The sequence below is a fragment of the Lepidochelys kempii genome, chromosome 1 (genome assembly GCF_965140285.1).
Source record: "Lepidochelys kempii isolate rLepKem1 chromosome 1, rLepKem1.hap1, whole genome shotgun sequence".
NCBI classification, from domain to species: Eukaryota; Metazoa; Chordata; order Testudines; family Cheloniidae; genus Lepidochelys; species Lepidochelys kempii.
Window position 1 is genome coordinate 153,642,256 of NC_136380.1, and position 23,167 is coordinate 153,665,422.

The 23,167-nt window shown below is 43.5% G+C and overlaps 2 protein-coding genes across 14 annotated transcripts in view; one reads left to right on the forward strand and one right to left on the reverse strand.

Annotated features, from left to right (window-relative positions):
- BCOR (BCL6 corepressor) overlaps positions 1–23,167 on the reverse strand; it is a 68,029-nt gene that overhangs the window by 38,861 nt on the left and 6,001 nt on the right. For 5 of the 13 annotated variants that reach the window (XM_073358437.2, XM_073358372.2, XM_073358483.2 and 2 more), the window contains exons 2-6: positions 8,232–8,361; positions 6,593–6,671; positions 2,632–5,457; positions 1,881–1,934; positions 1,293–1,476 (exon numbers count right to left, since the gene is read on the reverse strand). In XM_073358437.2, coding sequence (XP_073214538.1) covers positions 1,293–1,476; positions 1,881–1,934; positions 2,632–5,457; positions 6,593–6,671; positions 8,232–8,317 — 3,229 coding nt within the window. In that variant the 5' untranslated portion in view covers positions 8,318–8,361. Of the gene's footprint in view, positions 1–1,292; positions 1,477–1,880; positions 1,935–2,631; positions 5,458–6,592; positions 6,672–7,365; positions 7,527–8,231; positions 8,362–11,713; positions 11,849–12,458; positions 13,111–13,142; positions 13,667–23,167 lie in introns of those variants that run through there. The other 8 variants (XM_073358444.2, XM_073358427.2, XM_073358382.2 and 5 more) reach the window with 7 other exon arrangements.
- The window catches only part of USP9X (ubiquitin specific peptidase 9 X-linked), a 654,895-nt gene continuing 644,271 nt past the window's right edge, over positions 12,544–23,167 (forward strand). The window contains exon 1 of the mRNA XM_078854327.1: positions 12,544–12,547. The gene's annotated coding sequence lies outside the window, so the exon portion shown is untranslated. The remainder of the gene's footprint in view (positions 12,548–23,167) is intronic.

Sequence of the window (23,167 nt, forward strand, 5' to 3'; positions counted from 1 at the left end):
TTCTGATATTAGCTGTAGATTAAAAATGAAATCTTCACTGTTACTTTGCCAAGCTACTTTTTTGTTCACATATTTTATTTTAGTGGCCGCAACACCACAGTAACTTGACTTAGGTGAGGAACTGAGCAGGTGCAGATCATCATCCTGTCCACCAAAATTATTAAACAAAGACCAGGACAATAACTCACAATTATTAAATCGCTTAGATGACATTTTCTACCAGCCCTACTCATAAGTTCCCGACTATGCACATCAACCCAACAAATTATACATATACTACAGACCATCCAGTGTTCTACTAACGTTTTTCTTGAATTGCAACTTTGAATTTTCTGCAAATACGGAATAAAACAGTGATCAGCTCCTTAATTACCTTGTTACAAGCTGTTGCAAGGAAAACGGTTTGGACACTGATGGAACCCACACCACTTGCTATGAATTAGAACTAATTTTACAAATATACATTAAAAAATTAATATGACTTAAGAAAAAAAGTGCTTTGTGCTTTTTGCAATAGAGCTCAATGACAGTACTTCCATACACTGTCCCACGCTACTGCAAAGTCTCTTTCCCTTGGTCCAAACAACAATGGCATCAGCAACAGACAGTTTCACAGCATGGTGACTGCCCTTGAGGACTTCTGATGGTCTAACACATACATACCCTGCCACAGTAATAAGTGGAGGGGATGAGATAGTTACACATGCATTTTCAATTTCACAGCTACAGTTTATTTATAAATAAAGTAGATGCCGTAGATTATATACTTGACTTCCCCTGCCACCCTTCCATTTTGCCTGCCCCCATATAGTGAAGGAAAGCTACATTACTGGAACTTAACGGTGCCACCCGTTTTTAAAAAGAACGTCACAAAAGGGAAAATCGGAAAGTTCTTAAAAACTTAAAAAAAACTGATGGTGCAATAAGAGCCTGGGTTTTTAGTTTAATCTGTTAAGGTACTAGTTCATCTACTGCAAAGTAGATCCATTTAGAGCGAGAACTACTATGACAATAACCTGCCGAAAGGTGCAACTTTCAACCGACATTCATAGATCAAAAAATATGCATGGAAAACGGCAGAGGTCACAACTCTATATACGAAAAGGTGACTAGATACGGTTATGTAAATTTGTATTAGTTACTGCTGTCACTATTAATCACTCTTTTATTTACAACATTCTGTAGTGATAAAAATTCTACTAGTTTCCATATACTATGTAGTTTTAGGACAAACTGCTACAGTATACATACATACACACACACACTTCAAAAAGCCTTCTAAATGTGCTTACATCTATCATTGTCATTTTGATCAGCAATGGCATCTTCCAGAGTGACAGACTTTGGCTTCTTTTCATTATTTCCTTTCAAGTTTTCCCAGTCTGCCTGGTTGAATCTGCAGACCTCTGAGTCTTTGGTTGCTGTGTGGCCTTCTCTCTCTTTCATCTCCAACTCTGAGAAGCGCATCATTGCACGCTAGAAAGAGAATTGATATGAAAAAAAATCTCACAATAAAAGCTACTCCATTTACCTTACCTTATATGAAAGTATTTCCAAAGAAAAATCTGCTCAAAACCAAGGTTTGAGATATATATCTAATATATAAAAGTTTAAAATATCTCAGTTGTATAAAAATATTCAAAATTTCTAGTATCTATATGTAAAAATCCACACAATTCTTTCATATATAAAGATATACTGTATATAAACAAAAACATTCTGTTTTGGAGGTATAAGAAACAAAACAAAAACATAAAAACAGAAACTGCACAATGAATAAAGACGACCATGGCCCACAAACTTCCCTTTGTGTATTTGGAAATGAAATTTAACTCAAAGGTTTATGTAAGATTCTAGTAATAAAAATTTGAAGAACTGACCTCACAGTAAGCAGCAGGTAGACATAAAATACTGTCCTCTTGTAATCCTTCCATCTATGTAATTAAAATGGGCACTCAATGGATCATTTAAATAATTTCATCCATTTTTATAAGCATAACCAATTCTTTTCTTAACAATGCACAACAATTTGGTTTAACTCATCTTTTAATTAAAAGTAAAGTATCTTAAGGAAATTCCTATACAATATCTGTCATCGCTCAACATCAAATTCAATACTGCTTCTATTCTTTTACTACATTCTTGATTGGTGAAAAGGTTGCATAAAAGTTGCATAACACCCACCAACACATGGCTGCTACTCCTCTCCATCAAATGTCACGTATGGTATACTAATCAGAACTTCTGGATACCCTTTGCTATCTTACAGTACAAGCCTACTGAGAAGCTAAAGCAACCACGAGTCTAACATATCATGCATTCTTCAGCTTCCCTAACTGCAGAATATTTAATACTTATGTTATCAGCACTTTATCAGTTCTCATTTAAAGCATTTTTTAAACTGACTAGTGAATACATATAGTTCACATATAGTTCACATCTACTACTATTCACATAACCTGGCTTCACAGTTTTATAAACAAAAAGTTATTGTTACCATTTCTGGCAACATCTAGACCAAATAACATATTCCCCACCTGTGTAGGATATATCAAATTTAATACTTGACTGTGACTTTATAAACAAAAAAACACAAACAAATGCTTTGGTAGTTAAACCTCACAGACTCACCTGCAGTGCCCGCTGCTCTCGGCTGAGTTGACTAGAATCTGCATACAGTTCAGTTGTAACACACTTGAATCGATCACCTACATAGCCAGCAGAGTTTGCAATTCTTTTTGCCAATTTAGACGGCTTGGGTTTCAAAATTTTGCCATCAGTAGCTTCTAGATCATCAGTTCCATCTTTGGTATATGTCTGATTAGATTCAATATTTGACTGTATATTTCCCATACAAAGTTGTTTTGCACCATCCTGTACTTTGCCAAAACACATAGCTGGACCATCACTCCCATGAGTATTCTCTAAGAAAGCAGAGGAAGGCTGAACTGGTAATCTTTCTTTATTTTGGCTTCCTGATACATCCTCTTTCCTTAAATTGAACAGTGATGAATTCTGAGCCTGTTTAAAATTATAGGTTTCGTGGAAATCATTATTTCTTCCAAACTCTTCTCTCATTACAATAAAATCTCTGTGCTGCAACACTTGTTCTACCTTGCGCTTTGTGGAGTCACTAGTCTGATTACTGCTTTCAGTAGTAAAGCCAGTTTTTGCTACATTTGTTTCACTTTTCACATCTTGTTCATCTCGCAGAAGATCTGTAAAGATGTGTTTGTCACTTTTGGCCGCGTTCTTACTATGACTTGAACTTTGGTGTGATTTTGTGTTCTTATCAATAGGTACTTCATAATGTGTCTTTGTACTGGTTTCCAGCATCTCTGGCAATCTGTTTCTTGTAGCAGGATCCTCATAGCGGAGCCTTTCATGTGACCTAGATCTTCTTTCTGATTTTTCATCCTTATTTATTTCCAAAACTGAATGCTGTAACAACATAGGATGTACCATCCCCATCCCCAGGGCATCCTGATAGGTCATAAACTCTCCTCTAGCAGCTGGCAGGGTGTATGGAATGCCAGGTTTTGGTGCCAGATGCCCAGGGAAAAGACTGCCATTGGGTAACAAAAGTGGATGAGGATACACAGGTCCTTTTCCATGTAAAGATAAAGGGCTTATAGCTATACCCTCTGGAACAGGAAACGGGAGATAACTTCTTGGATACGGCAATGGTGGAGATCGGAATGCCTCATTTGGAGGTAAAAACATGGAACTTGATGCAAGGGCATTCTCATTTGCTTTGAAACTAGATTCTTGATTATTGGATTTAGTCACTTTACTGTTATGTTTTGCAGACGTTGCTAAAGGTTGTCCTATATGCTGTATGACAGACGCAGTACTTTCCATAGCACTCCTGTTTGTCTTGGTGCAGTCTACATTGGCGTTTGGAGCTGGTGAAGCAGATGCGGGCCGACCTCCGCTTGACACAGACCCTGAAATATTACTGACTACTGCTTCTGTTCCACCCATCCGAGGGCAAGAAGAGCTTCGCTGTTGTGGTATCACCCAGTCTAATGCTTTGTTTTTCAACTGCATGTTTTTACCACTGGTATCTTCGTTCGGACTTGGACCAGGAACAACCCAGGATGAAGGTGCGGTGCTAATTATTTCAGGTCTATAAAGAGGACAACCATTTCCTGAAGGAAAAATAGTTTCTTTCTGAACATCACTTCCAGGTAAAACTAATCCACTTCCACCTCGGCTATGAACTAAAACAGTTGGTGCCATTTTTTTAATAAGGTCAGATTTGGTTGTCTCTGCATCAACCACTTTTGATGACAAGTCTAGTGGTTTGTCTATGACATCTTTGGCAGTTGTTTGTTTTTCTAGTGGCAGAGGTGACCGGCTGTCCTTTCTATCGTGACCTGTTTTTCTTACATGTGTTGTAGCTTGCTGTGAAATTTCACCAGTGTCATGTGTTTTGGGAACTTTTCCATTAGACAGTCGGGAAGGAGGAAATTCATTACTTACACTCACATATGGCTTTGGGAGCGTAACTGAAGAAGGAGACGTCGAAATTCTGGAAAACTGTTTGTGATACTCTGAGTAGGTATCCCCAACTTGTGTGGGCAGATGAACTCTAGGAGATGGTCTCGGCGAATGAGATAACAAGATAGCAGGGTCTGTTGACATATTACCTGCAGCTGACTTTGCAGATGGGACTCTGGGCTGTTTGCTGTTCTGAATATGTGGATAGGCATGAGAGTCAACAGGATTTCCAGGACTGACTCCCATCTTCCAAGACAAGCTTTTATCTGGACAGTGTACTAGTGGGGGAATTGCTGGAGATGCTGAAGCAGCCGAGATCCTCATTGGTGAAGCTAAAGATGATGGAATGTGGGGAGTAACGTAGTGAGAAGGCGGCAGGTATAAAAAACGTTCACCATTTGTACATACAGGTGAATACGTCAGATGTTGTGGTAAGCTGTATGTGGACTGCTGAGGTAGCAATGCCTTATACATGTTCAATGAATACTTATTTGGTGAGTCAAGAAAAGGATATAGAGCGGGTGTTGCACCCTCCATATAAGGATTTACCCAGGGAAGCCTTAGGTAACTAGCACCATTGACAGTAAGAGGACTTTGTTTGTCACTTGAAGTTCTGTCCAAGCCTAGCGTTTCCCCTGTTGGAACAGAATTTTTTTGTATTCCAGGTGGTGTTTTATATATAGCACTGAAGCCATTTGGGGGTTTTCCAGAGACAGATGCACTTTCTATTGCTTCAGAGGGATTCGATTTGAACTGTATCTCTGGATTTCTTTCAGGAGTAAATCCAAGACCAGCTATAGAACTTGTAGCATCCCGTGCTTTCTCTGAGCCAAGTCCACATAAACTGGAATAGACAATACTGCTGGGGACTCTAAGTCCTTCCCGCATAAGTCCAGACCTGTCCATGCTCAGAGCTGCAAGACTGTCAATGCGATGTGCTGTGGTTGCATCCACCTTTGTAGAATAAGAAATGTGTTATTTTTGCATGTTGTTAAAAACAACATTACTCAAGACTATAGATACATCTTTAATTTTGAAGAGAAACAATACTAATACAAATACATTGTTCATTGTTAAAATGTATGTAGGTTGATTGAACTGGTGAACACAACTGCCGGAAATAAAACTCATTAATTAAGATGTTGGCTGCTTCGTTTTTGTCTTGGAGATCCTGACTAGCTGTAAAGGGGCACCATTTACTAAAACAAGTTTTTAAAATGAATAATTTGACAAATGTGTTGAACCTTTTGCACTTGGAACCTAACTTCGTTAATACTGCCTTTAAATAATCATCTCCTTAAATTTCCACTGCTCAGCAGAAACCCTTTCTACAAGGCAGATGACAGCAACTATGTCATCCCAAAATGCAATCCCTTCAGGGGCACAAGCCTTTTGAAATATCCAACAGGCATCATTTTTATAAGTCTGTCTGCAAGGGAAAATCCAAGATAGGAGGCTACGTATGGTCCACACCCAAACTCGCCACCCCTTTTCTACAACAGTAGTAGTGGGAGAACAAAAAACAAACAAACAATCTTAACAAATTTATTAACAGAATTATATAAACGGGTTGCCAGTGATAGCAAGGGGCTGGACTCAATAATCCAGGAGGTCTCTTCCAGTACTATGCCCCTATGAAAAGTACATCAATGAAACATTGCTGAAATTTTTTGATTTTCACTTCCAACTTTTTAAACAGATAAATCAAAACACCAGCTATTTGGCTATTTAGTGACTTTATAAACTAATCCTGCTAGAATCACAAGTGTGCCACAACACATTATTCCTAATGGCTTAGAAATAACAGTGTTGGTGTTGTACCACTCTGCATAAAAAAGAATTAACAAGATAACAGAACAGAATGAAATTATTTCTACCATGAGGCCTTCTTCACACCTTTGAAAAATAAAAAATAACCTTTTACCACAGCTTGAAGAAGGCCTCTTACCTGAAGGAACTTGTGTCTTAACTGTAGTCCTTGCTGCACTTAAAATATTTTAATCATTTATTTAAATGAAACTTCTCACAAAAATGAAATTAAAAAAAACCAAACAGATGTTATTTCAGTCTAAAGCTATTAATCTCTTACCACACTGTGATTCAGATGATTTTCTTCCCTTAATTCCAGTCTGCTTTTCGGAGCATCGCCATCATTTACTGGAATTTTCCTATTAAAAATGTAAGCTTACTATTTGAAAATATTCCTTGCATATAATATTAATAAAAGATTGTAAGGCTCCATATTTCAATTTCCCCATAACAATCCCATATGAAATGGTCTCTATCCTCTACATTAACTCACAAAATATAATGATATTTAAATACTGCCTGAGAACAGATTCAAGGTAAAAAAGGTTTTGACATTAAGAAAATGTTTCAGTCCACTTCAAAAGAACGTATCCCAGAAGGCTGGTGACTTGTTAGTTTTTTTTCTTTAAAAAAAAAAAAAAAAAAAAAAACTACTTCATATCTAGTGATAATTATGTCATTTAACGTACCATATTCACATACCATCTCTAAGTGTTAGCAAAGAGAAAATTAAATATACACTAATGTCATACAAGTGTCACCTATTCCATGCTAAAGAGGAAGCTCCACATCTGCGCCATACCAGTGTTACAGGGCTGGGACTTTTTATCACGGAAAGCACTGATAAAGAATATACTTTAGTGCCAACTTTCAAATCCCATGAATAAAACAGCTGACATGAAGCAGAAGGAAAGTTTCATCATTACCCAGAAGAAACAGTTTCAACCATCTGATATTTAAAGAGCTAACAACTACTTGAAAAAAAACTGAAGTTACACTCCTGATTTTTTTTAAATCGGTTACTGATACAAATAACCCCTAATATTACTATACCTGGAAGCAATTAGGAAAAACAATAGCAAAACTTTTTTCCCCAGTTTGTTTACTGTGTGTTTGCACAGAGCTGGCAAATAGTCACTTTCACTGTTTCCCCCTGCATAGATTGCAAACCCCTGTTTCTGAGGGGCTGTCAGTCAGCAACAAAGAAGAAAGTCCTTTAAAAACAGAGGAGGAGTGGGGAAGAAACAGGAAAATGTTATTGTTTAAAAAAAATCACAAAACTTGGCTGGGCTACTCAAAGCTAAGTGTAGTCTCTGAAAGTACTGTTGAGGCTTATTGTTTTTAAATAAACTAGATTTCAAGTTAGTGGTGTCCCTTTAGCCATAGAGTCCACTTAGAAAATATGTATTAAGAAGCATAACTAAGATTCTTGAATTAATAGTAGTAGGAGAAAAAAAATAACATATGGGATGACAATAAGGAATCCAGTACCTAGATAAAAAGGACATTGTTTCGATTTTTAAGCACTGGGCAAGCCATTTGTTTTAAGGCACTGAGAGGCAAATCAGATGGGACTGGCATGCCTAGCATTTAGAGTTAAAAGAGTATGTATTTGGATTAATACTCCTTCATAGGAATGAAAAAATAAATTAAGTGTAAAAGTGCATTTAAAGGCTGCTTAGGGGAGTAATATTTTTTAAAGGACACTACTGCTTCACTGAACCAGGTGCCTGTTAAACAGTAAATCAGGGACTGGTCTACTGCTGTCACACACGTGTCTGTTTTCCCTCCTAATGCTGGCCTGATCTCGATGCAAGAAGGCAGCTATCTGCTCCGGCATTAGGAAAGCGAATGAACTCTGAAATCTCACATCACAGAATCTCAGCGTGGTTTAACTTGCCAGAAGCTTAAATATTTACCTGTCTTCATTAATTCCACACATGCGGACCCTTTCATTGCTCATCCAGCTATGAACGTTGCCATACAGGGGAGTTGCAGAAAGCATGTCGTCGTCTTAAAAGCGCTGCTTTTTCTTCAGGGTTTTATATTCTATTAAAACAAAAGTTAAGGAGATTAGTCTAGGAGGAAGTGCAAACAGCACAGTGGAGCAGCCAGCCAGCCTCCCTCCGTGTAATTAATAATGAATGCAGGATTGGTGTGGGGAGTGAGCTGCCTACGCTAAACGCTAAGGGACAGCTACCCTGCAATAAAGGAGCAAATTGAGGGCATTTATAGGTCAGAGGAGATGGATCTTTTCCCTCATGCACAGCCACAAAATTAAGAATCATTTCAGGCTATCGACAATTTAAAAAAAAAAAAAAAGTTTCTCCAATGCATTTAATTTGAACTGAGAAACAATTCGACTGGCAAAGTCAACACTGTTCCCCAAAAGTGCTCCATGCACCTTATGTACACCCAAATAAGGAGAGATTCTGCGCGCTGGATAGTACGTTTTAAACTGGGGAGAAAAAAAAATCTACGTTAGGAATACACAAGAGCAGAAAGTGCATTACAACAACAAGTATATACCCTCTATATCACCCACCCTACTAACTACTGAGAAAGCTCGTACGGTACGAGTTAAACTGAAGAGGCGCTTCTGCGGAACAGAGCTAAAGGAAAACTCCCTTCTAACGTTTGCACATGGGTTAAAAATAGCAAGTGGGTTGCTGAGCTCCCCACCCCTTGATTTGATTAAGCACCAAACCCTGATGGCTTTTGCATTGGAGCTGCTGCGAGTGCTTTCAGTAATTCAAATGACGCCTGCTTACTCCAGAGAAAGGAATCATTAGCAGGCTCGCTGGAGGAGTATTAGCAGCCCGAGAGGATAGGCGCGGTGTGGTGCAGCAGCAAAGGCAGGTGAAAGGTAACCGGATTGTCGCGTCTAGCGACGGAGGGGGAATGCCTTTTCTTCCCTTTCTAATGCCATCGCCACCCCCATTAAATTCTAGTTTGCTGCATGAGTGAAGTGTCAGGACAAGCTGCGTTTTATTAACAGGATTATCGCGGCGCATGATTTATTCCAGTGCAGGATTTTAATTGCTCTTTGGAGGTTGAGTCGTTTCTTTTGACTGAGCTTCAGCCTGCATCCTGCTGTTAAATGCTGGGTTAATAAGTAGGGGGAGACTGTAATGCACAGGATATCCCTCAGCTCTTCCTCTCTTACAAAAATAGAGTCCTTCAAACGGGAGGCACGACATTCTTTTTACACATGCAGACAAGCCAGTAATGGATGGTTGACCATGGGGAATTTAATCCATAACGTTTCCCAGAGCATATATGCTTCTCGAGTAAACTCATTTCCTTTGTCCGAGTCCACGATATGCAAATGATTACTTTGCTATTTAATGGGGAAGAACTCCAGATTATGTGTTTAACACACCACTTCACACCCGTTCAGAGAGATTCAGGAAATAAAACGGCAGGAAAGCCCCGTGTTCTCAAACATTTTTTTCTCCTCCTTTCCTTAGAGAAGTCTTTTGTGTAAAGCCCTATGCCTGGAACAAATGTATATTAATGAAATAGCATGTTTCCCCTCCTCCCTCCAGAACTGTTAGCTTTCAATAATGAAGTCCACAAAACCTGCAGTGAGGACACAAAAATCTGTAGAGATTAGATAGCGCACTATCATTCAAAAGGAGTTATTTCACTGGAAAGACGGTTTCTGGACAGATTTACTGGTTTCCAGATGCACGGCTCGTAATGTTTTCAATAGAGCAGCAGCATGGAGAGAGTGATTTAGGGTTTTACAGACGGTTAGTAGCCGCCCCGTGCGCTGCCTCATCTGTAAGGAATGGACACAAAGTCCAAATAGATATGGCTGTGTGTAAAGGGGCCCACTGCTCTCCCTTTTTTAAACGGAGGGCACGAAAGGCAGACTGATATTACTCATTAGCGGAACTGCTAATGCTCCTCGTTTCCTCACTGGAAGTGTATCATTAACATCAGCTGCGGTGCCTGAATTAAAGCCTGTCAAGCCCCTGCCATTTGCAAAGAATGAAATACTAAAAATTACGTTCGCGGCTTCAAGGTTCACTCGCTGGATCCGGCAAGACAAGAGATCAAACTCAAAGGGCCCAATAATAAGGCAGCCAACGCCCGAAGTATTTAAAAAACACACCCTACTTTTCGACTGCAAGCCAAGAACCACCCCTCATCCCCCAGCTGCACGAAGTTTGCCTGAGGCCGAGGTGTCTGTGCCGGCAGGCTGCGTGCGGCTGGAAGCACAGACCTGCTACTGAGCGCTTGCAAAGAAATATGTTGCAATCCTCTCTCCAAAGCACCACTGCAATCCCCTGAGTGAGCGAAGACACGTCCCCCGCGCGCGCACACACTCGTTTCGCGTGTGCAGCTGAGCAGCTTCTAGAGGGCGTGCAATATTAATGCCCTCTAACAGGGCTACACTGATCCCAGTTATCCTTTCGGAGCGGAGGGGGGAGGCGGTGGCTTGGCGATCGCTTTCGGGGTCGCGCGGTGCCGTGGATACGTACGTGTGTATGTATTTATAATCGCCGCCCTGATGAACTTTTTGTGAACTGTTTAAAAGTGGAGGTCTGTTGAACAAACAGCGGCGCCACTGCCAGCCATAATTTCATTGCAACAAGCAAGAGACTTTAACTCTTCCGACTCCTTTTTTCCCTCTGCGGACAAGGGGTCGCAAGATGAAGGAGGGTGACCCACCGCCCTCGGGGATGGCTCCCCTCAGCGTTACAAATAATCCACCTCCCCCCAGCACCCCTTTGTCAGCAGGCAAATCCCTCTGTCGCTTCCACCAACCTTGAAGCATTTAATACGCAAGGGGGGAGAGGGGGCTCCTGCCCTCCATTTACAGCGGGTCCACCACCCTCCCCGCAGGGAGAGGGAGAAACGCGGCTCCTTTGGTATTTTCCTCCGCGGATCGCCCCGATCTCTGGGCTGGAGCGTTCGCGGCCGCGCTCCAGAACACAGAACTGTGCGTGTGTGACTACAGCCAGGGCAATAAAGGACGCGTTTAAACCCTTGCCCGCCCAACTCGGATCCAGTTTCCCGAAACATCCACACCACGGCCGGCTACTTCCAAGCTGGTTTATCCAGTCCGGAGTCAGTCGGTGCGAGACCCCGCCGCCTCCGCACGAGAGTCAACGCTGCAGCTGCTGCCGTGCAGCTCTCGCGTACGTACCAGCACGGACTGGAAAGCCCGTTCCCCTCGGGGGCAGGAATTACCGATCGCTGCTCCGCCAACTCCTCGGAAACTAGCCTGCTACCGGGGTTGCCCAGCAGAATTCAGCCTCCTGTGAGACAGGGTGGAATTTCCTCCTGGAGGTGTCTGGCGGGTCGAGCCCTTTGGTGCTATATATAGAGCGTGATACACACGCAATGTCAGAGCACTGCCGGCGTGTTAAAAGCACTTAAAAACACTAACCTGGCTCCTTTTTTCTCTTGCCCCCTTCCCCCTCACTGCCAGGCAGCCTGAGACGGCCGCGCTGGTGCCCGGAACACCCAGTCCCCGGCGCTCTCCGCGCGCAGCCACAGCCCCGCGATGCAGAGACAGACACCGACACACACAGCGCTGTTTGGGCATTTGATTAAAAAAGGGAAACGTTTGGGTCTCCCTCGCAACGTCAACAGACTTTTGGCAGCCATTGACGCCAGCAGCAGCAAAGTTTTGTTAACACACTCCTGGCTTGGAAACTAGAAAAACCCGATGCCGGGGGCCAGGGGACGCCGCCGCTCATTCTTGCCTCTTGGGCAGGGAAGCCAGTGTATAAAGTGGTAGCGCCTTGCCCCTCCCCCCACTTCCCTTGAGTCACTATTGTGAGGACGTCTTCTTGATTAGGAACAAGTGGAAAAGGTGAAAGCAGGGTAAGGAAAGGAGAGGACGCCCGGCTGGGGACTGGCAGCTGCAGAGAGCCAGGAAGGGGAGAGAATGCAGCGGCGCACGAGTTCCCTTTTGGCGCCTTTACTCTTTCCACCTCCAGCTCCTTCTGGCAGCTCGCCAGTTTCCACTGCAAAAGCCACAGACCCACCCTCAATGGGACTGCAGGCGGCTAGAAAGCTTCATGGGTTAAAGTCTGCAAGTAATGTAGTAAGCAAGTGGCACCGACAGAGCAAGAGGTAGTCAAACAAACAATCTGACCTTCGGAAATGAAAATAGTGCAATAAATTACCCCGTCCTGATTGTCTGCAGGCCACTGGAATGATCCTTTCTAGGTCTGTGAAAATCCCTAAGAGAAGTGAAAAGGGATTGGGGATTCATAGCAATCGACTTCGATTAGACCAAACTGTTCAGCCGGACTTTGATTTATAGAGCAGGACTCCTACAGTATTTAGAAGCCTAAATACGGACAGCTGCTTGTAAACGTGTTTAGCCACCTCGTTTCTCTTATACCTATGGCTAACATATTTACAAGTTATACAATTACCGACACCACTGTTAGAAATTACTTTAAAGACACCATATTGCACAGTTTGATACCGAGTGTACAGCTTTGGCAGCGGCGGTCCAATATTAGACCAGCGGTTAAAGGGGAGGGTTTTTTTAAACTAAAAAATACCCGAGGTATATTTTGAAAGATCTACACAGCATCACTGATTTGAAACACATTTTGCAAGCCAGGCTAGGAAGCAGCAGGCTAAGTAGCCGCCGCATGGATCTGGGGATTAGAAAAAGAAGTTTGACCTTTACCCGTGACGTGTGGCATTTCATTTAACCATAAAGCTAAGTACAAATGTGCCAGCTAGGTCTCTAAACCGATTTAAAATACATATTGAGTCATGCATAACACTAGTGCATTTCGGTTTAAGAAACACACACACGAGGGTCGGTGTCTATTTTAAGATTTTAAAACAACCTCTTTCCTCTGCGTGTTGACTCCTCTTTCCTGCCGAGGCTCCCACACAGTCACGTGTAGCGAGGCTATCAGGACTTTCTACAGTGTAAACAAAACGCGGCGGAGCCATCTGAGGGCAGTCAGAGCTGCTGCTCGGCATCAGCTACATCGGGAAGAGGACGGGGACAGGGGTGCGCCCAGAGGGACTCCACCCACAGACAGACAGACAGACGCTGCAGCCGCGGGAGGGGGAAGTGGGGAGGCAGAGATGACTGTGGCCTCTGTCTGCGGCTCTCCAGCTGCCAGCGATTGGATTCGCGGGGGAGGGCCGCAAAGGGCAAGCCCCCGGCCCTGGGGCCGACAGAGAGGATCAAAGGGGGGGGAGGGGGCGGAGGCATTAGACACTAGGGGGCCGAGGAGAGTGTTTCCCACTGGGGCGAAGGATACGAGGGCCTCCCGGGGGCCGGGGACACGGGGCAGGAAGGCAACGAGGACTTCAATCGCTCCCCATTCACGGCCAAGCACTGTCCCTCCATGCCTGGCCCAGTGACGATTCCCTGCCCCGTGTGGGAGCCCTCCCGCACGCACCCCTTTCTCCGCCTCGGTGCGTGATCAGGGGCGCGGGCAGGGGACGCTTCACCGCCAGACGCTCCCGGGAGGAGGCAGAGCAGCAGCGCTCGGTTCACGTGCGGCGGCTCCGCTCGGTCTCTCTCGCGCGTCTGAGCCTGCCACAGAAAGTAACTCCGCGGCGCGGCCCCGCTCTCTCCCCCAGTCCAGCCCCCAGCAGCTGCCTACGCTACCAGGCGAAGCGGTGCCGCGCTCTCACCGCCATTTGCAAACAAAAGTTTTAAATTAATGATAAACCTGGGATCGGAGGAAGGGCGGCGGAGAGGAGGCCAACGAGGGAAAGTTAAAATGGCTGGCGAGCCTTCAAATAACCCTGGCCGTCTCGCCCACGTACGCGACAGAGTCCCAGCCTTCCCTGCCAGCGCCGATCCGCTGGGGAACCACCCCACCTTTTAGGGAGAAACCCCCCCCCCCGGCACATGGGGCTGGGAAGGGAGCACCCGGCTCACTTTGGTGAGTTCACAGAGGTGCCGGCGTCTGCAGGTTAATTAGATCTGCTTCAGCGTGGGGCACATGCTTGACCCGGAACCCCCCCCCCCCCACTGAAATACATCGAGGAGGTGGGGGGAAAGGAGGATATTTTATTTGCTGAAGCAGAGACACGGCTGGCACCCAAGCTGGGGTTGCTTAGGGTGAAGAGGGGCCTTGACACAGGGAAGCTGACCCTCCCCGGGCCACCCTGGGAGAGTGTTAGAAGGGGTCACCGCTGAAACGTGTACTTGGCAAGCGGTGAGTGGCGACACCAGTTCCATTGCGCTTCTGCGCCTCTCCCCCCGCCACACATTTCCCTTGTGTGAATGGCGGAGCTGAAGCGGAAAAGGCTTCGGCTCCACGGGGAGGGGGGGTGTTCTAGAGTATAAATCGCGAAGGGCAGCTTCGCATTTCATCCTGCCACTTCTCCAGCAGCGACATTAAGAACGCCCCCTCCTCCTCCTCCGGGGAGGAGATGAGCGGGGGGGGGGAGAGGTAGCTAGGCGGACATGCTTGCCAGAGAAGGCAGCTCCTGCACCATACGCCACAGAGCCACTAGATCTAAACCCCTTTTATCGATGGCCCTTAGCCACAGTCTTGACCCCCTTTCCAAGCGATAGTTTAGGCTCCCTCTGTCACCGACCCCCTCGTCTGCATCTCTCACTTCCTAGACCGTCCGCGCCATTTTAGAGACACACAGAGGAGCGAGGGTTTCCGCCGCTGCTGCCGCCAGAGACAACAGGCAGCAGCCGAGCCTGAGCTGCGCAGAAGGAGCAGCAGGAGAGAGATAGATACAGCCGGCCTGGCACAAATGTGCATTTCAGGTAATTAAGCGAACATTGCATCCGCCGAGCGGAGTCTCGGGGAAAAGGGAGAGCGCGCAGGGCCGGGCTCCCTCACCCCATTAACCCTTCAGAGTCCTTACACCTCAGGAGCTTTCCATGTTGGGTTGATTTAGTATGGCTATTGCTTTTAAGAACACACACACACACACACACACACACACACCTTTAGCCACCTTTCCCTCCACACACACACGGCTGGCTTTGGCCACGCTCGCTGTGCACATCTAACTCAGCTCCCTGAACAAACGCGTTTTCCATCCCACCCTTCCCACTTATTTTGCCGACAGGAAACTTCAGGTTGGAAAAAAAAATACCCCTACACATTGAATAGATAAGTCCGCCTGTTTCTGTGAGAACCGAGCGAAATGGTGCACTCATTTCCGCAGCATTATCTGGCTATAAATACCACCGTTCCGGGCCCCTTCTCCCCACACGGCACCCCCTGCTAGAATGATTAATGGGACATACGCCCTTGGTTTTCCTCTGACCGCCCCGATCCACGTTGCTTTCTCTCGCAGTCAGCTGCTCACGCTGTATCGTACGGTGGGGGAGCACCCCTCCGACCCCCCGCAGTATCCACAGGGGACGTTAGCAGATATTGATCACGGACGAGTTGATTTTGCATAATTGTGGCTGACAGTGCCTGTGGTTCCCTCATTTACGGAGCAACAGCTTTGAGATGCTGATTGATTAGGAGCAGCCCCCTCCCCCCCTTTCCCCAGACAGACACACAACCCAGCACCAGGAGGAGGCAGTTTGAAGGCGATTCTCTCCGGAGAGTAAAGCAGCTACTCATTATACAGCAAATGGCCGGCGCGCCGGCAGCGAGATATTAAACTTGCTCCTCTGTCTAACGTTTTATCTAGCTTAACTAGCCTGAGATCCTTCTGCTCCCCGCAGGACTTTGTCTATGCAGCAAGGTTTGTTTGGAGGGAGAGGGGCGGGGGACTCAACTGCACCGTTTTAGACACAAGATGGACAGTTATATTCAGCGATCATTTAAGAAAAGCGCTTGGGAAGTTGGAGCGGCTTACAAACAACTCAGTCGGCGTATGCTTAGCAATACTTGAAGAGTACCACCCCGCCTCAAAATATATACAGTGTTTACAATGCGAATGTTTCCCCCTCTTGGGAAATACTTTCCGAGTACTTCTGAAAATCACGGAACATTTTAGACAGCAGTTATAAACAAGCAGCTGCGCGCACGTCTATAGGTTTCTACATAACTACTGGTCCCAAACCCTCACATCATCTTCTTCAGACCGTTTAAAGAAACGGTTATCCTATAGAGAGCAGGTAGGCATGTGCCAGTCATCTGATTTTAAGACTCTTCTTCAAACAGCAGAATCGTACGTTTATTACGTGAATCCGAAAGTTACTGTAAAAGCAAAGCCAGGCTTTCTGTACAAACTTTTGCGATGTTCCTCTGGGTTAATAACCCACAGTTGTAGGAAGACTCACACAGACATCGGTCGTACAGGGAAACACTAAGGACCATTGCAATCTCTGCTTTTTCGTCTTAGAACTCGGCACCAAAACAAAACACTGAAGCAACTGCTATGCAGATGGGCGGCTATGAATTTTTGCTGCTGCTTAGAGCTTTAATTACTCGCTCTTGATCCGTGGGACTACAGCACTACACCGCCAAGGTTAAAATGCCCTGAACAGCTCTGAGCAGATGTGAGCGAGTTGGCAGACGCGCAAATGAGGTCTGCCTCTAAGCACGATAACAAGTGACTAATACATTGCATATCTCTGAAAGAAAATTATTTTTCTCTAATTTGCATTAGCTTTTTTTAAAGCCAGCGACAGTCCCTCCGCAGAGGCAACACTATAATCCTGGAAATACTGCTCCGTGACTTTAAAAGATTTGGAAGAAGGAAGAGAGTGCCAGTATTTTGGCGACGGAGACTTGTTTATCTTTCCGCCTTAGCTTCAAGGCGAAACTAGTTTCGCAAGCAATGTTCCTACAGAAATGGCATACGTCATATGAAAGATTAATTTATAGCATTGACGCTAAGATTATTGAATTACTATTGGAGTAATTTCCACCGTCAATAGCACAACGTTATTCATAAAGACTCAACAGCATAAGAAGAAGAAAAAGGGAGACCGAAGAAAGATAATAAAGGTAGTTACCCTTAAACAAAAATTATACTCACTGTGTGAAATTAAGTCTTTCTAGAGAGTTCCAGGCCAAAGGAAAATAGATTTTAGAGGTTACTTTGTGTGTAAAAACATAAGGATTCTCTGTTGCAGTTAAAACTACCTAATTTGAAAATACAGGCCAGATCCTACAGTTCTTAATCATACAAAACTCCATCTGACTTTTGGGAGACTTCCATAAAGGCTGTGGGCTGAGTTTGGATACATAAGGAAACCTTAAGGACAGACAGAAATAGGTAGTGAATTTTCTCTTTAAGTTTCAAAGGCCTTTGTTTTAAGAGCAATAGCCTGATCAATTACTGTCTCATTTTTACTTTTTGGAGCTGTTTTTGACCCAGAATCTTACACACCTTCCTGACAACATACAGTCTAGTTGAGCTGAGAATGCCTACAACTGATCTCAGAATAACAACTTTGTTTTACAGCAGCACCTGCATTAAAAACAAACAATGCAATTCAGCATATTGTTTTTGAGAAATGCTGTCCAAGTTGGAGTCATCTCACATCGTCAGCTCAGTCTATGGGAAATTCAGAACATCATCCTCCCATGTGTACAATCCCCTGCACCACAGGGCCTGCTTTTCTTCTCAGGGAATGCAACGGGAACTTTGCTATTGCCTTCAATAGGATCTGGCCCGGTATATGCAAATTTCAGCACTTCCAGGAAAGGGAGCAGGGCTTAGTAGCCAACATATTTTTTTGCCAAATTCCGAGCTGGTTTAGACTCCAAAGCAGCCTGCTGTTGTCAGTGCGTTTGCCCTTGCTGACGGCCAGGGCAGAATTTGACCTTTAGACTCTCTCTCAAGTCTAACAAAAGGAATTGAAGTCATATCTATATAGAGTCTCTTGTTTTAGAGAGACCCTCCACTCCAGGAAGAGCTTTTCCCCTACAGGTGTATTACTCAACTGCGATATCTGGGGGTCTGTCTGAAATTTAGCCCAGGTCCGTGCACACAAGTTGTGATGAGAAAAATCACACCTCTCGCGAACTATTACATTAAAAAGCAACTCGCCCCCCCCCCCAGCTCATTAGTTCTTGATCCGCGCGGTCGCTATCTGTGCGAGCGCTCTGCCGTGCTACTGCTGCCTGCATAGTGAGAGCTTTGTTGTAGGTGCCGAAGAGGCGCGGGCTACTCGCGCTCCAACAGCTGTCACATTATTTGCACTAGCTGTAAACAGCCTTCACATCCCCCCCACACACACCGCATAGTTAAATCCAGACTAACAATCCACAGTTCGAGATCAAACCAACAGCAGCAGCATTGTGTCTGCCTTCAGTGCTGTAGCATCAACTACTGCAGCTGGTTTAGTCCAAACAAGGAACCCCCTCTACCCCACTCCTACTGTGGAGAGAACTCTGTTTGTTTCATCCGATTTTTCGAACAGAATCTTGCTGCTGTCCGATACAGTGGAGTTCCTTTTATTAATTTCCCCACCAGAGGATATTTCAGTTTTTCTCCAAACTCCAGACAGACCAAGCACGCGCGCACACACTCTTTTCCTTGATAATAAAGTTTTGTCACAACTTCAATTGTTTCTGATTTCCCGTCACAAGAAGCCCCAAAGCTGCAGCTTTGACTTTCTCCTGTAAAGTACGCCGTGCCCCTCACTATGTCTCGGTCATTGTAGCGTTTGGAAGCTTAAGGCCCCTTGTTCTGCTGCAGAAATGTCACGACTGAATGGATACCAGTAACTGCCCCCATAGGGGTGAGGACAAGTTTCCTTTATTTTGTATTAAACTGACTTTCCATAATCGTCAGTATCGGTGCAAATTGCACCCCAGCTCCTCTTTAAGTATAAACCTCACTTTATGACTTAAGATATTTTTGTTATAAAGTTTCCCCATCATTAAGGCCTATAGTAAGGAACAATCCGCTTTAGCTGCATTACAATACCGAATCTACATAATGGACCATTCCAGATGGCTTTGCTCAGGTTGATATCCCCAGTGACTTTTTGGAGTGAGTAAAGTAACTACGATTAGATTTTAAGATATTGAGTCAAATCTGTTTGCCTCTAGTTTGACATAGCAAATGAAAGGGGCTGTGCGTCATACTTACATTACTACCCTTGGGTTTCCTGCACCCTTCCACCTCCCTCTTGCTTTGAGCTCTGCACATTTATTGATTATCCCACAATGGACATCCCTTATTGTCCCAAACACTTGAACAGAAGAAGTACTTTATTTTCTATCTCCATATATCCAGTTAAAATAAACGGTCACTTCTATTGATTCCACTCAAGTCTTAAGAATGTTTCTAAACTGGACCTTAAATCATGCACGTGCAGTTTCTCTTTTCCTACTTTAAAAATCTACTATTCTGATGCAAATCAAACTTTCCTTGTGAAATACTCTGTACAATAATTAAACAGCAGCTTAGCTATAAGTTGCCTGCTCTTTCATTGATTACACTTGTGCTAGTATCTCTCCCATTCTGTGCAAATTTTCTGTTGCGAAGGGAAAGGTGGAGATTTCGCTAGAACTGACTGATTTAATTTATTCTTGGCTAAATTATGTATGATTAATTGGAATGTATATCTTTACAGAAATGTTTAACAATAAGCGTATTCGCCTAAGAGTTTTAAAATAGATTAAATTTGATAAAGAGACTGAGAGCCGGCTCGCAGATGCACAATATATAGCTTTGTGACTGGCTGCAAGAAAAGACTGACGATTTTTTGTTTTGTTTTAAAAGAGCATTGTCATCTGGGCCCAAGTATTGCTAAAGGTTAACGTTTCTCAAGGCAGGCACAGTGGCTACTACTGACATGGTAGGTCTGCACTGAACTTCCCAACCAGCTTCCCCTGTAAATTATTCCAGTAGGTATTTGCAGGTTGGTGGCATCGACTATTCATTGCCTGTACGGAGCTAAGAATCTGCTTGCCTGGTAAAACCCATTGCTAACAAAACAATGTCAGCAAAGGCTGCAACACATTCTTGTGAGAGACCAGCGATTCGTGCCTACTGAAGCTCTTTCAGCACAAAGGCTTTTAGAGGAAGAAGAGAGAGAGAGGGAGGGAGGGAGGGAGAGCTCTCGTGTTTCAGGGCTGCTGTCCCCTGGGAACGAAGAACCAAGTGTAGCTTCAATCAAATGCTCACTTCTCCTCCGGGAGCTCAGTCGGAAACCTGATCTCACTAGCTTATGCCTGCCTCCATGCATATAGGCTTGCTTTCCTTTCATACCAGCAATTTGTATAAAGAGGAGAGCCAATACAGTTTATTGAATATGCGATCTCATAGTAACGGGTTCTTTCTATAGCTAAAATAAAACAACCTTGAAATGTCTGCTCAGGAGGGCCCTCTCCTCTCTCCCCACCTCACTAACTTATGGGGAAAGTGATAGTTTAAAACTTACATTTCACATATTTTCTTCCCGACTGGATCTTCCGACTTCAGCTACCAACAGCTATTTTTAATGGGCCCTTTTAACATCAAGTCACATAGCCATTATACTGTTTACCATTAAAACACATTACAGCTCTTTTTTTAAAAAAGGCAGATGTATTTTGGGTCAGCATTAGCTGAAGTCTACCTCAAACATGCCTATGCCAACCTTCCACTCAGGCCCTCTGGCCAAGCTGCGAGGGAGCTCAGACCTTGCCCATCCTCCCAAAAGATGTAGGCCTTGGGGAGGATGTGCTAAAACGGCTGAAGCAAATGTTGGCCACACATATGGTAGGTCACAATTCACTGGACCAGAAGAAGTGGAGAAATGAGGGGAGGACTACTTCCTGCTGCATAGTACTGTTCTGAGCTACCAAATTGCTTTGGCTGGAATTGGGACGTCTTATTTCCCCTGATTTTATATCCAGGCAGACCTTGGAAAGGGAAAGTATATGGGGCTGTTTTGAGTACCAGATGGATACCTCTATGGTTAATTGTGCTAATGAAGCCCCTACATAAACCTGTAAAGTGTTTTGATTGATATATTTGGGGATGTATGTAAAAGGTATTGCTTCCTGAGGGGCCAATTAAATTTGACCCTAACAATGTATAATGGCTGGGAGTGACATGTTAAAAGTAGTTCCCACAATGAGGGCTAATACATTTGGATACAGGGATGAATGAGGTAGGGAGATTCAGAGTGCAGTTTGCGTGCAGGCGCACACACTTCTGTTCACAACTATTTTAGTAGGCACACTATGGTACCCAGATTATAGGTGATTTCAAATACCCTCCTAAATGTTCAATAGTATGACTCTAAAAACATGTTACTGTCTGTCTTAGCAATAATATGTGCATTAAAAGGTCCCTACTTCTATGAATTTAGATTCTATAGCACCAGTGGGTGGATTAAGGAACCCTGGTGGTACCTATCCAAAGTCCTAAACTATCATGTGGAAGATGTTTGGGTCACAGCAGCAGCAAATCTTCCAGTGAAAATGGATTTCTCTCTGTCCCTTCTAATACCACTCAAAAGTTTTCTGAGAATTCAAAGCAATACTGAGAATCTGCCTCTCAATCCTTAATTCACTTCCGTGTGTCTATATGCTGCAGCATTAAAAAAAAAACAGATTAACATCAGCTAATATCCGACCTTAGCAGAGGAAGTACAACTAACCAAATATAAAACTGGATGAATTTAATTCTTTCCTCCTTCCCTTTGGTGCACAAAAGAAACCCCCACACAGGTAGTGTTTTTGTTTGGGTATTAGTTCTAACACAAAGCATGAACCTAGATGTAATGGTAATATTTTCTTAGTTATTTAGGTAAAATGTCTATACGGTTTAGCTCCTATGCTATAGAACTACTGAGTGGTTGGACTTATACAAAAATATGAAAACATTCCTGATAATGTGTGAATGCAAACATCAATTACTTTGGAGTACTCATTTGTTCAATTGTCCCATTGTCTGGACTTTTAAAACTAAGAACACAAGCTTAAGTATTTTGTGGTATGAAGCTATTTAAAGGCAAGGGTCACTAGGTGATACATTCCAGAGTATTTTAAATGAACACTTAGGGTAAGAGTTTAATCTGTTTTAAAAATTGTGACAGAACTCTTACAAGTAACTGTTAAATGGAAGTATTGACATACTTATACCATACTAAAATACATTGAGACATCTGTAAAGTGAATGATAGCATATAGCTTTGTTATGTTATTGCAGTTTTCAGTGGCATGGGAGTTCTACATGTTTGCTAAGCATAGTTTAAAGGAAAAGTTAATTTGTGGCCTACTAGATAGACCACTGGACCTAGGCTCTAATCTTGTCTCTTCCATTAATCTGCTGGGTGAGCTTGGGCAAACCACTTCACCTCTCTCCTACCTCAGTTTCCCCAACTGTAAAATGGGGATAAGGATGCTGACTTTTTTGTAAAGCGCTTTGAGATCTACTTATAAAACATACTATATAAGAGCTAGATATTATTAAAAGTGATCTTGCTGATATTAAATTAAGGTGATAAAACTTGCATGAAGTACTTATTGGTGTGAGTGCTGAGGTAGAGTGGAACTTTTAACCTACTCTCTTTCCTAAGGGTCACGCTCAACTCTATACAAAGAATTTCCAGTGTAGTTGGTGGAGTCTGTACTTTCTACTTCAATTGTCCTATCCAAATAAAGCTTGTGTGTGTGTGTTTACTGTCACACTAACAAAACAAAATCACAAAAGAGTTTGGGGGAGGAGATTAAAAAAAAAGCAAGGATTTTATTATACTTTTTAAAAAAAAAAAAAAAGTAACAATCCTTAAGTGAAATAGAATTGGCATATATACTTTCACTCGGAACTGGGCATTTACATTCCACTTTCTAAGAATATGTATTTTTTAAAGGGACTAGCAATGTAAATATCTTTCCCCTCCAAGTTTCAGATTCTTAAACTCTACCTTACACTTTAACAGGTCTTTTAGTTTGTACCTAGACAATAAATTTAGTTTAATTTAGCTTCCGGTCTTTAATTTTAACAGGTCTCCTCTCTGCATGCAAATCAA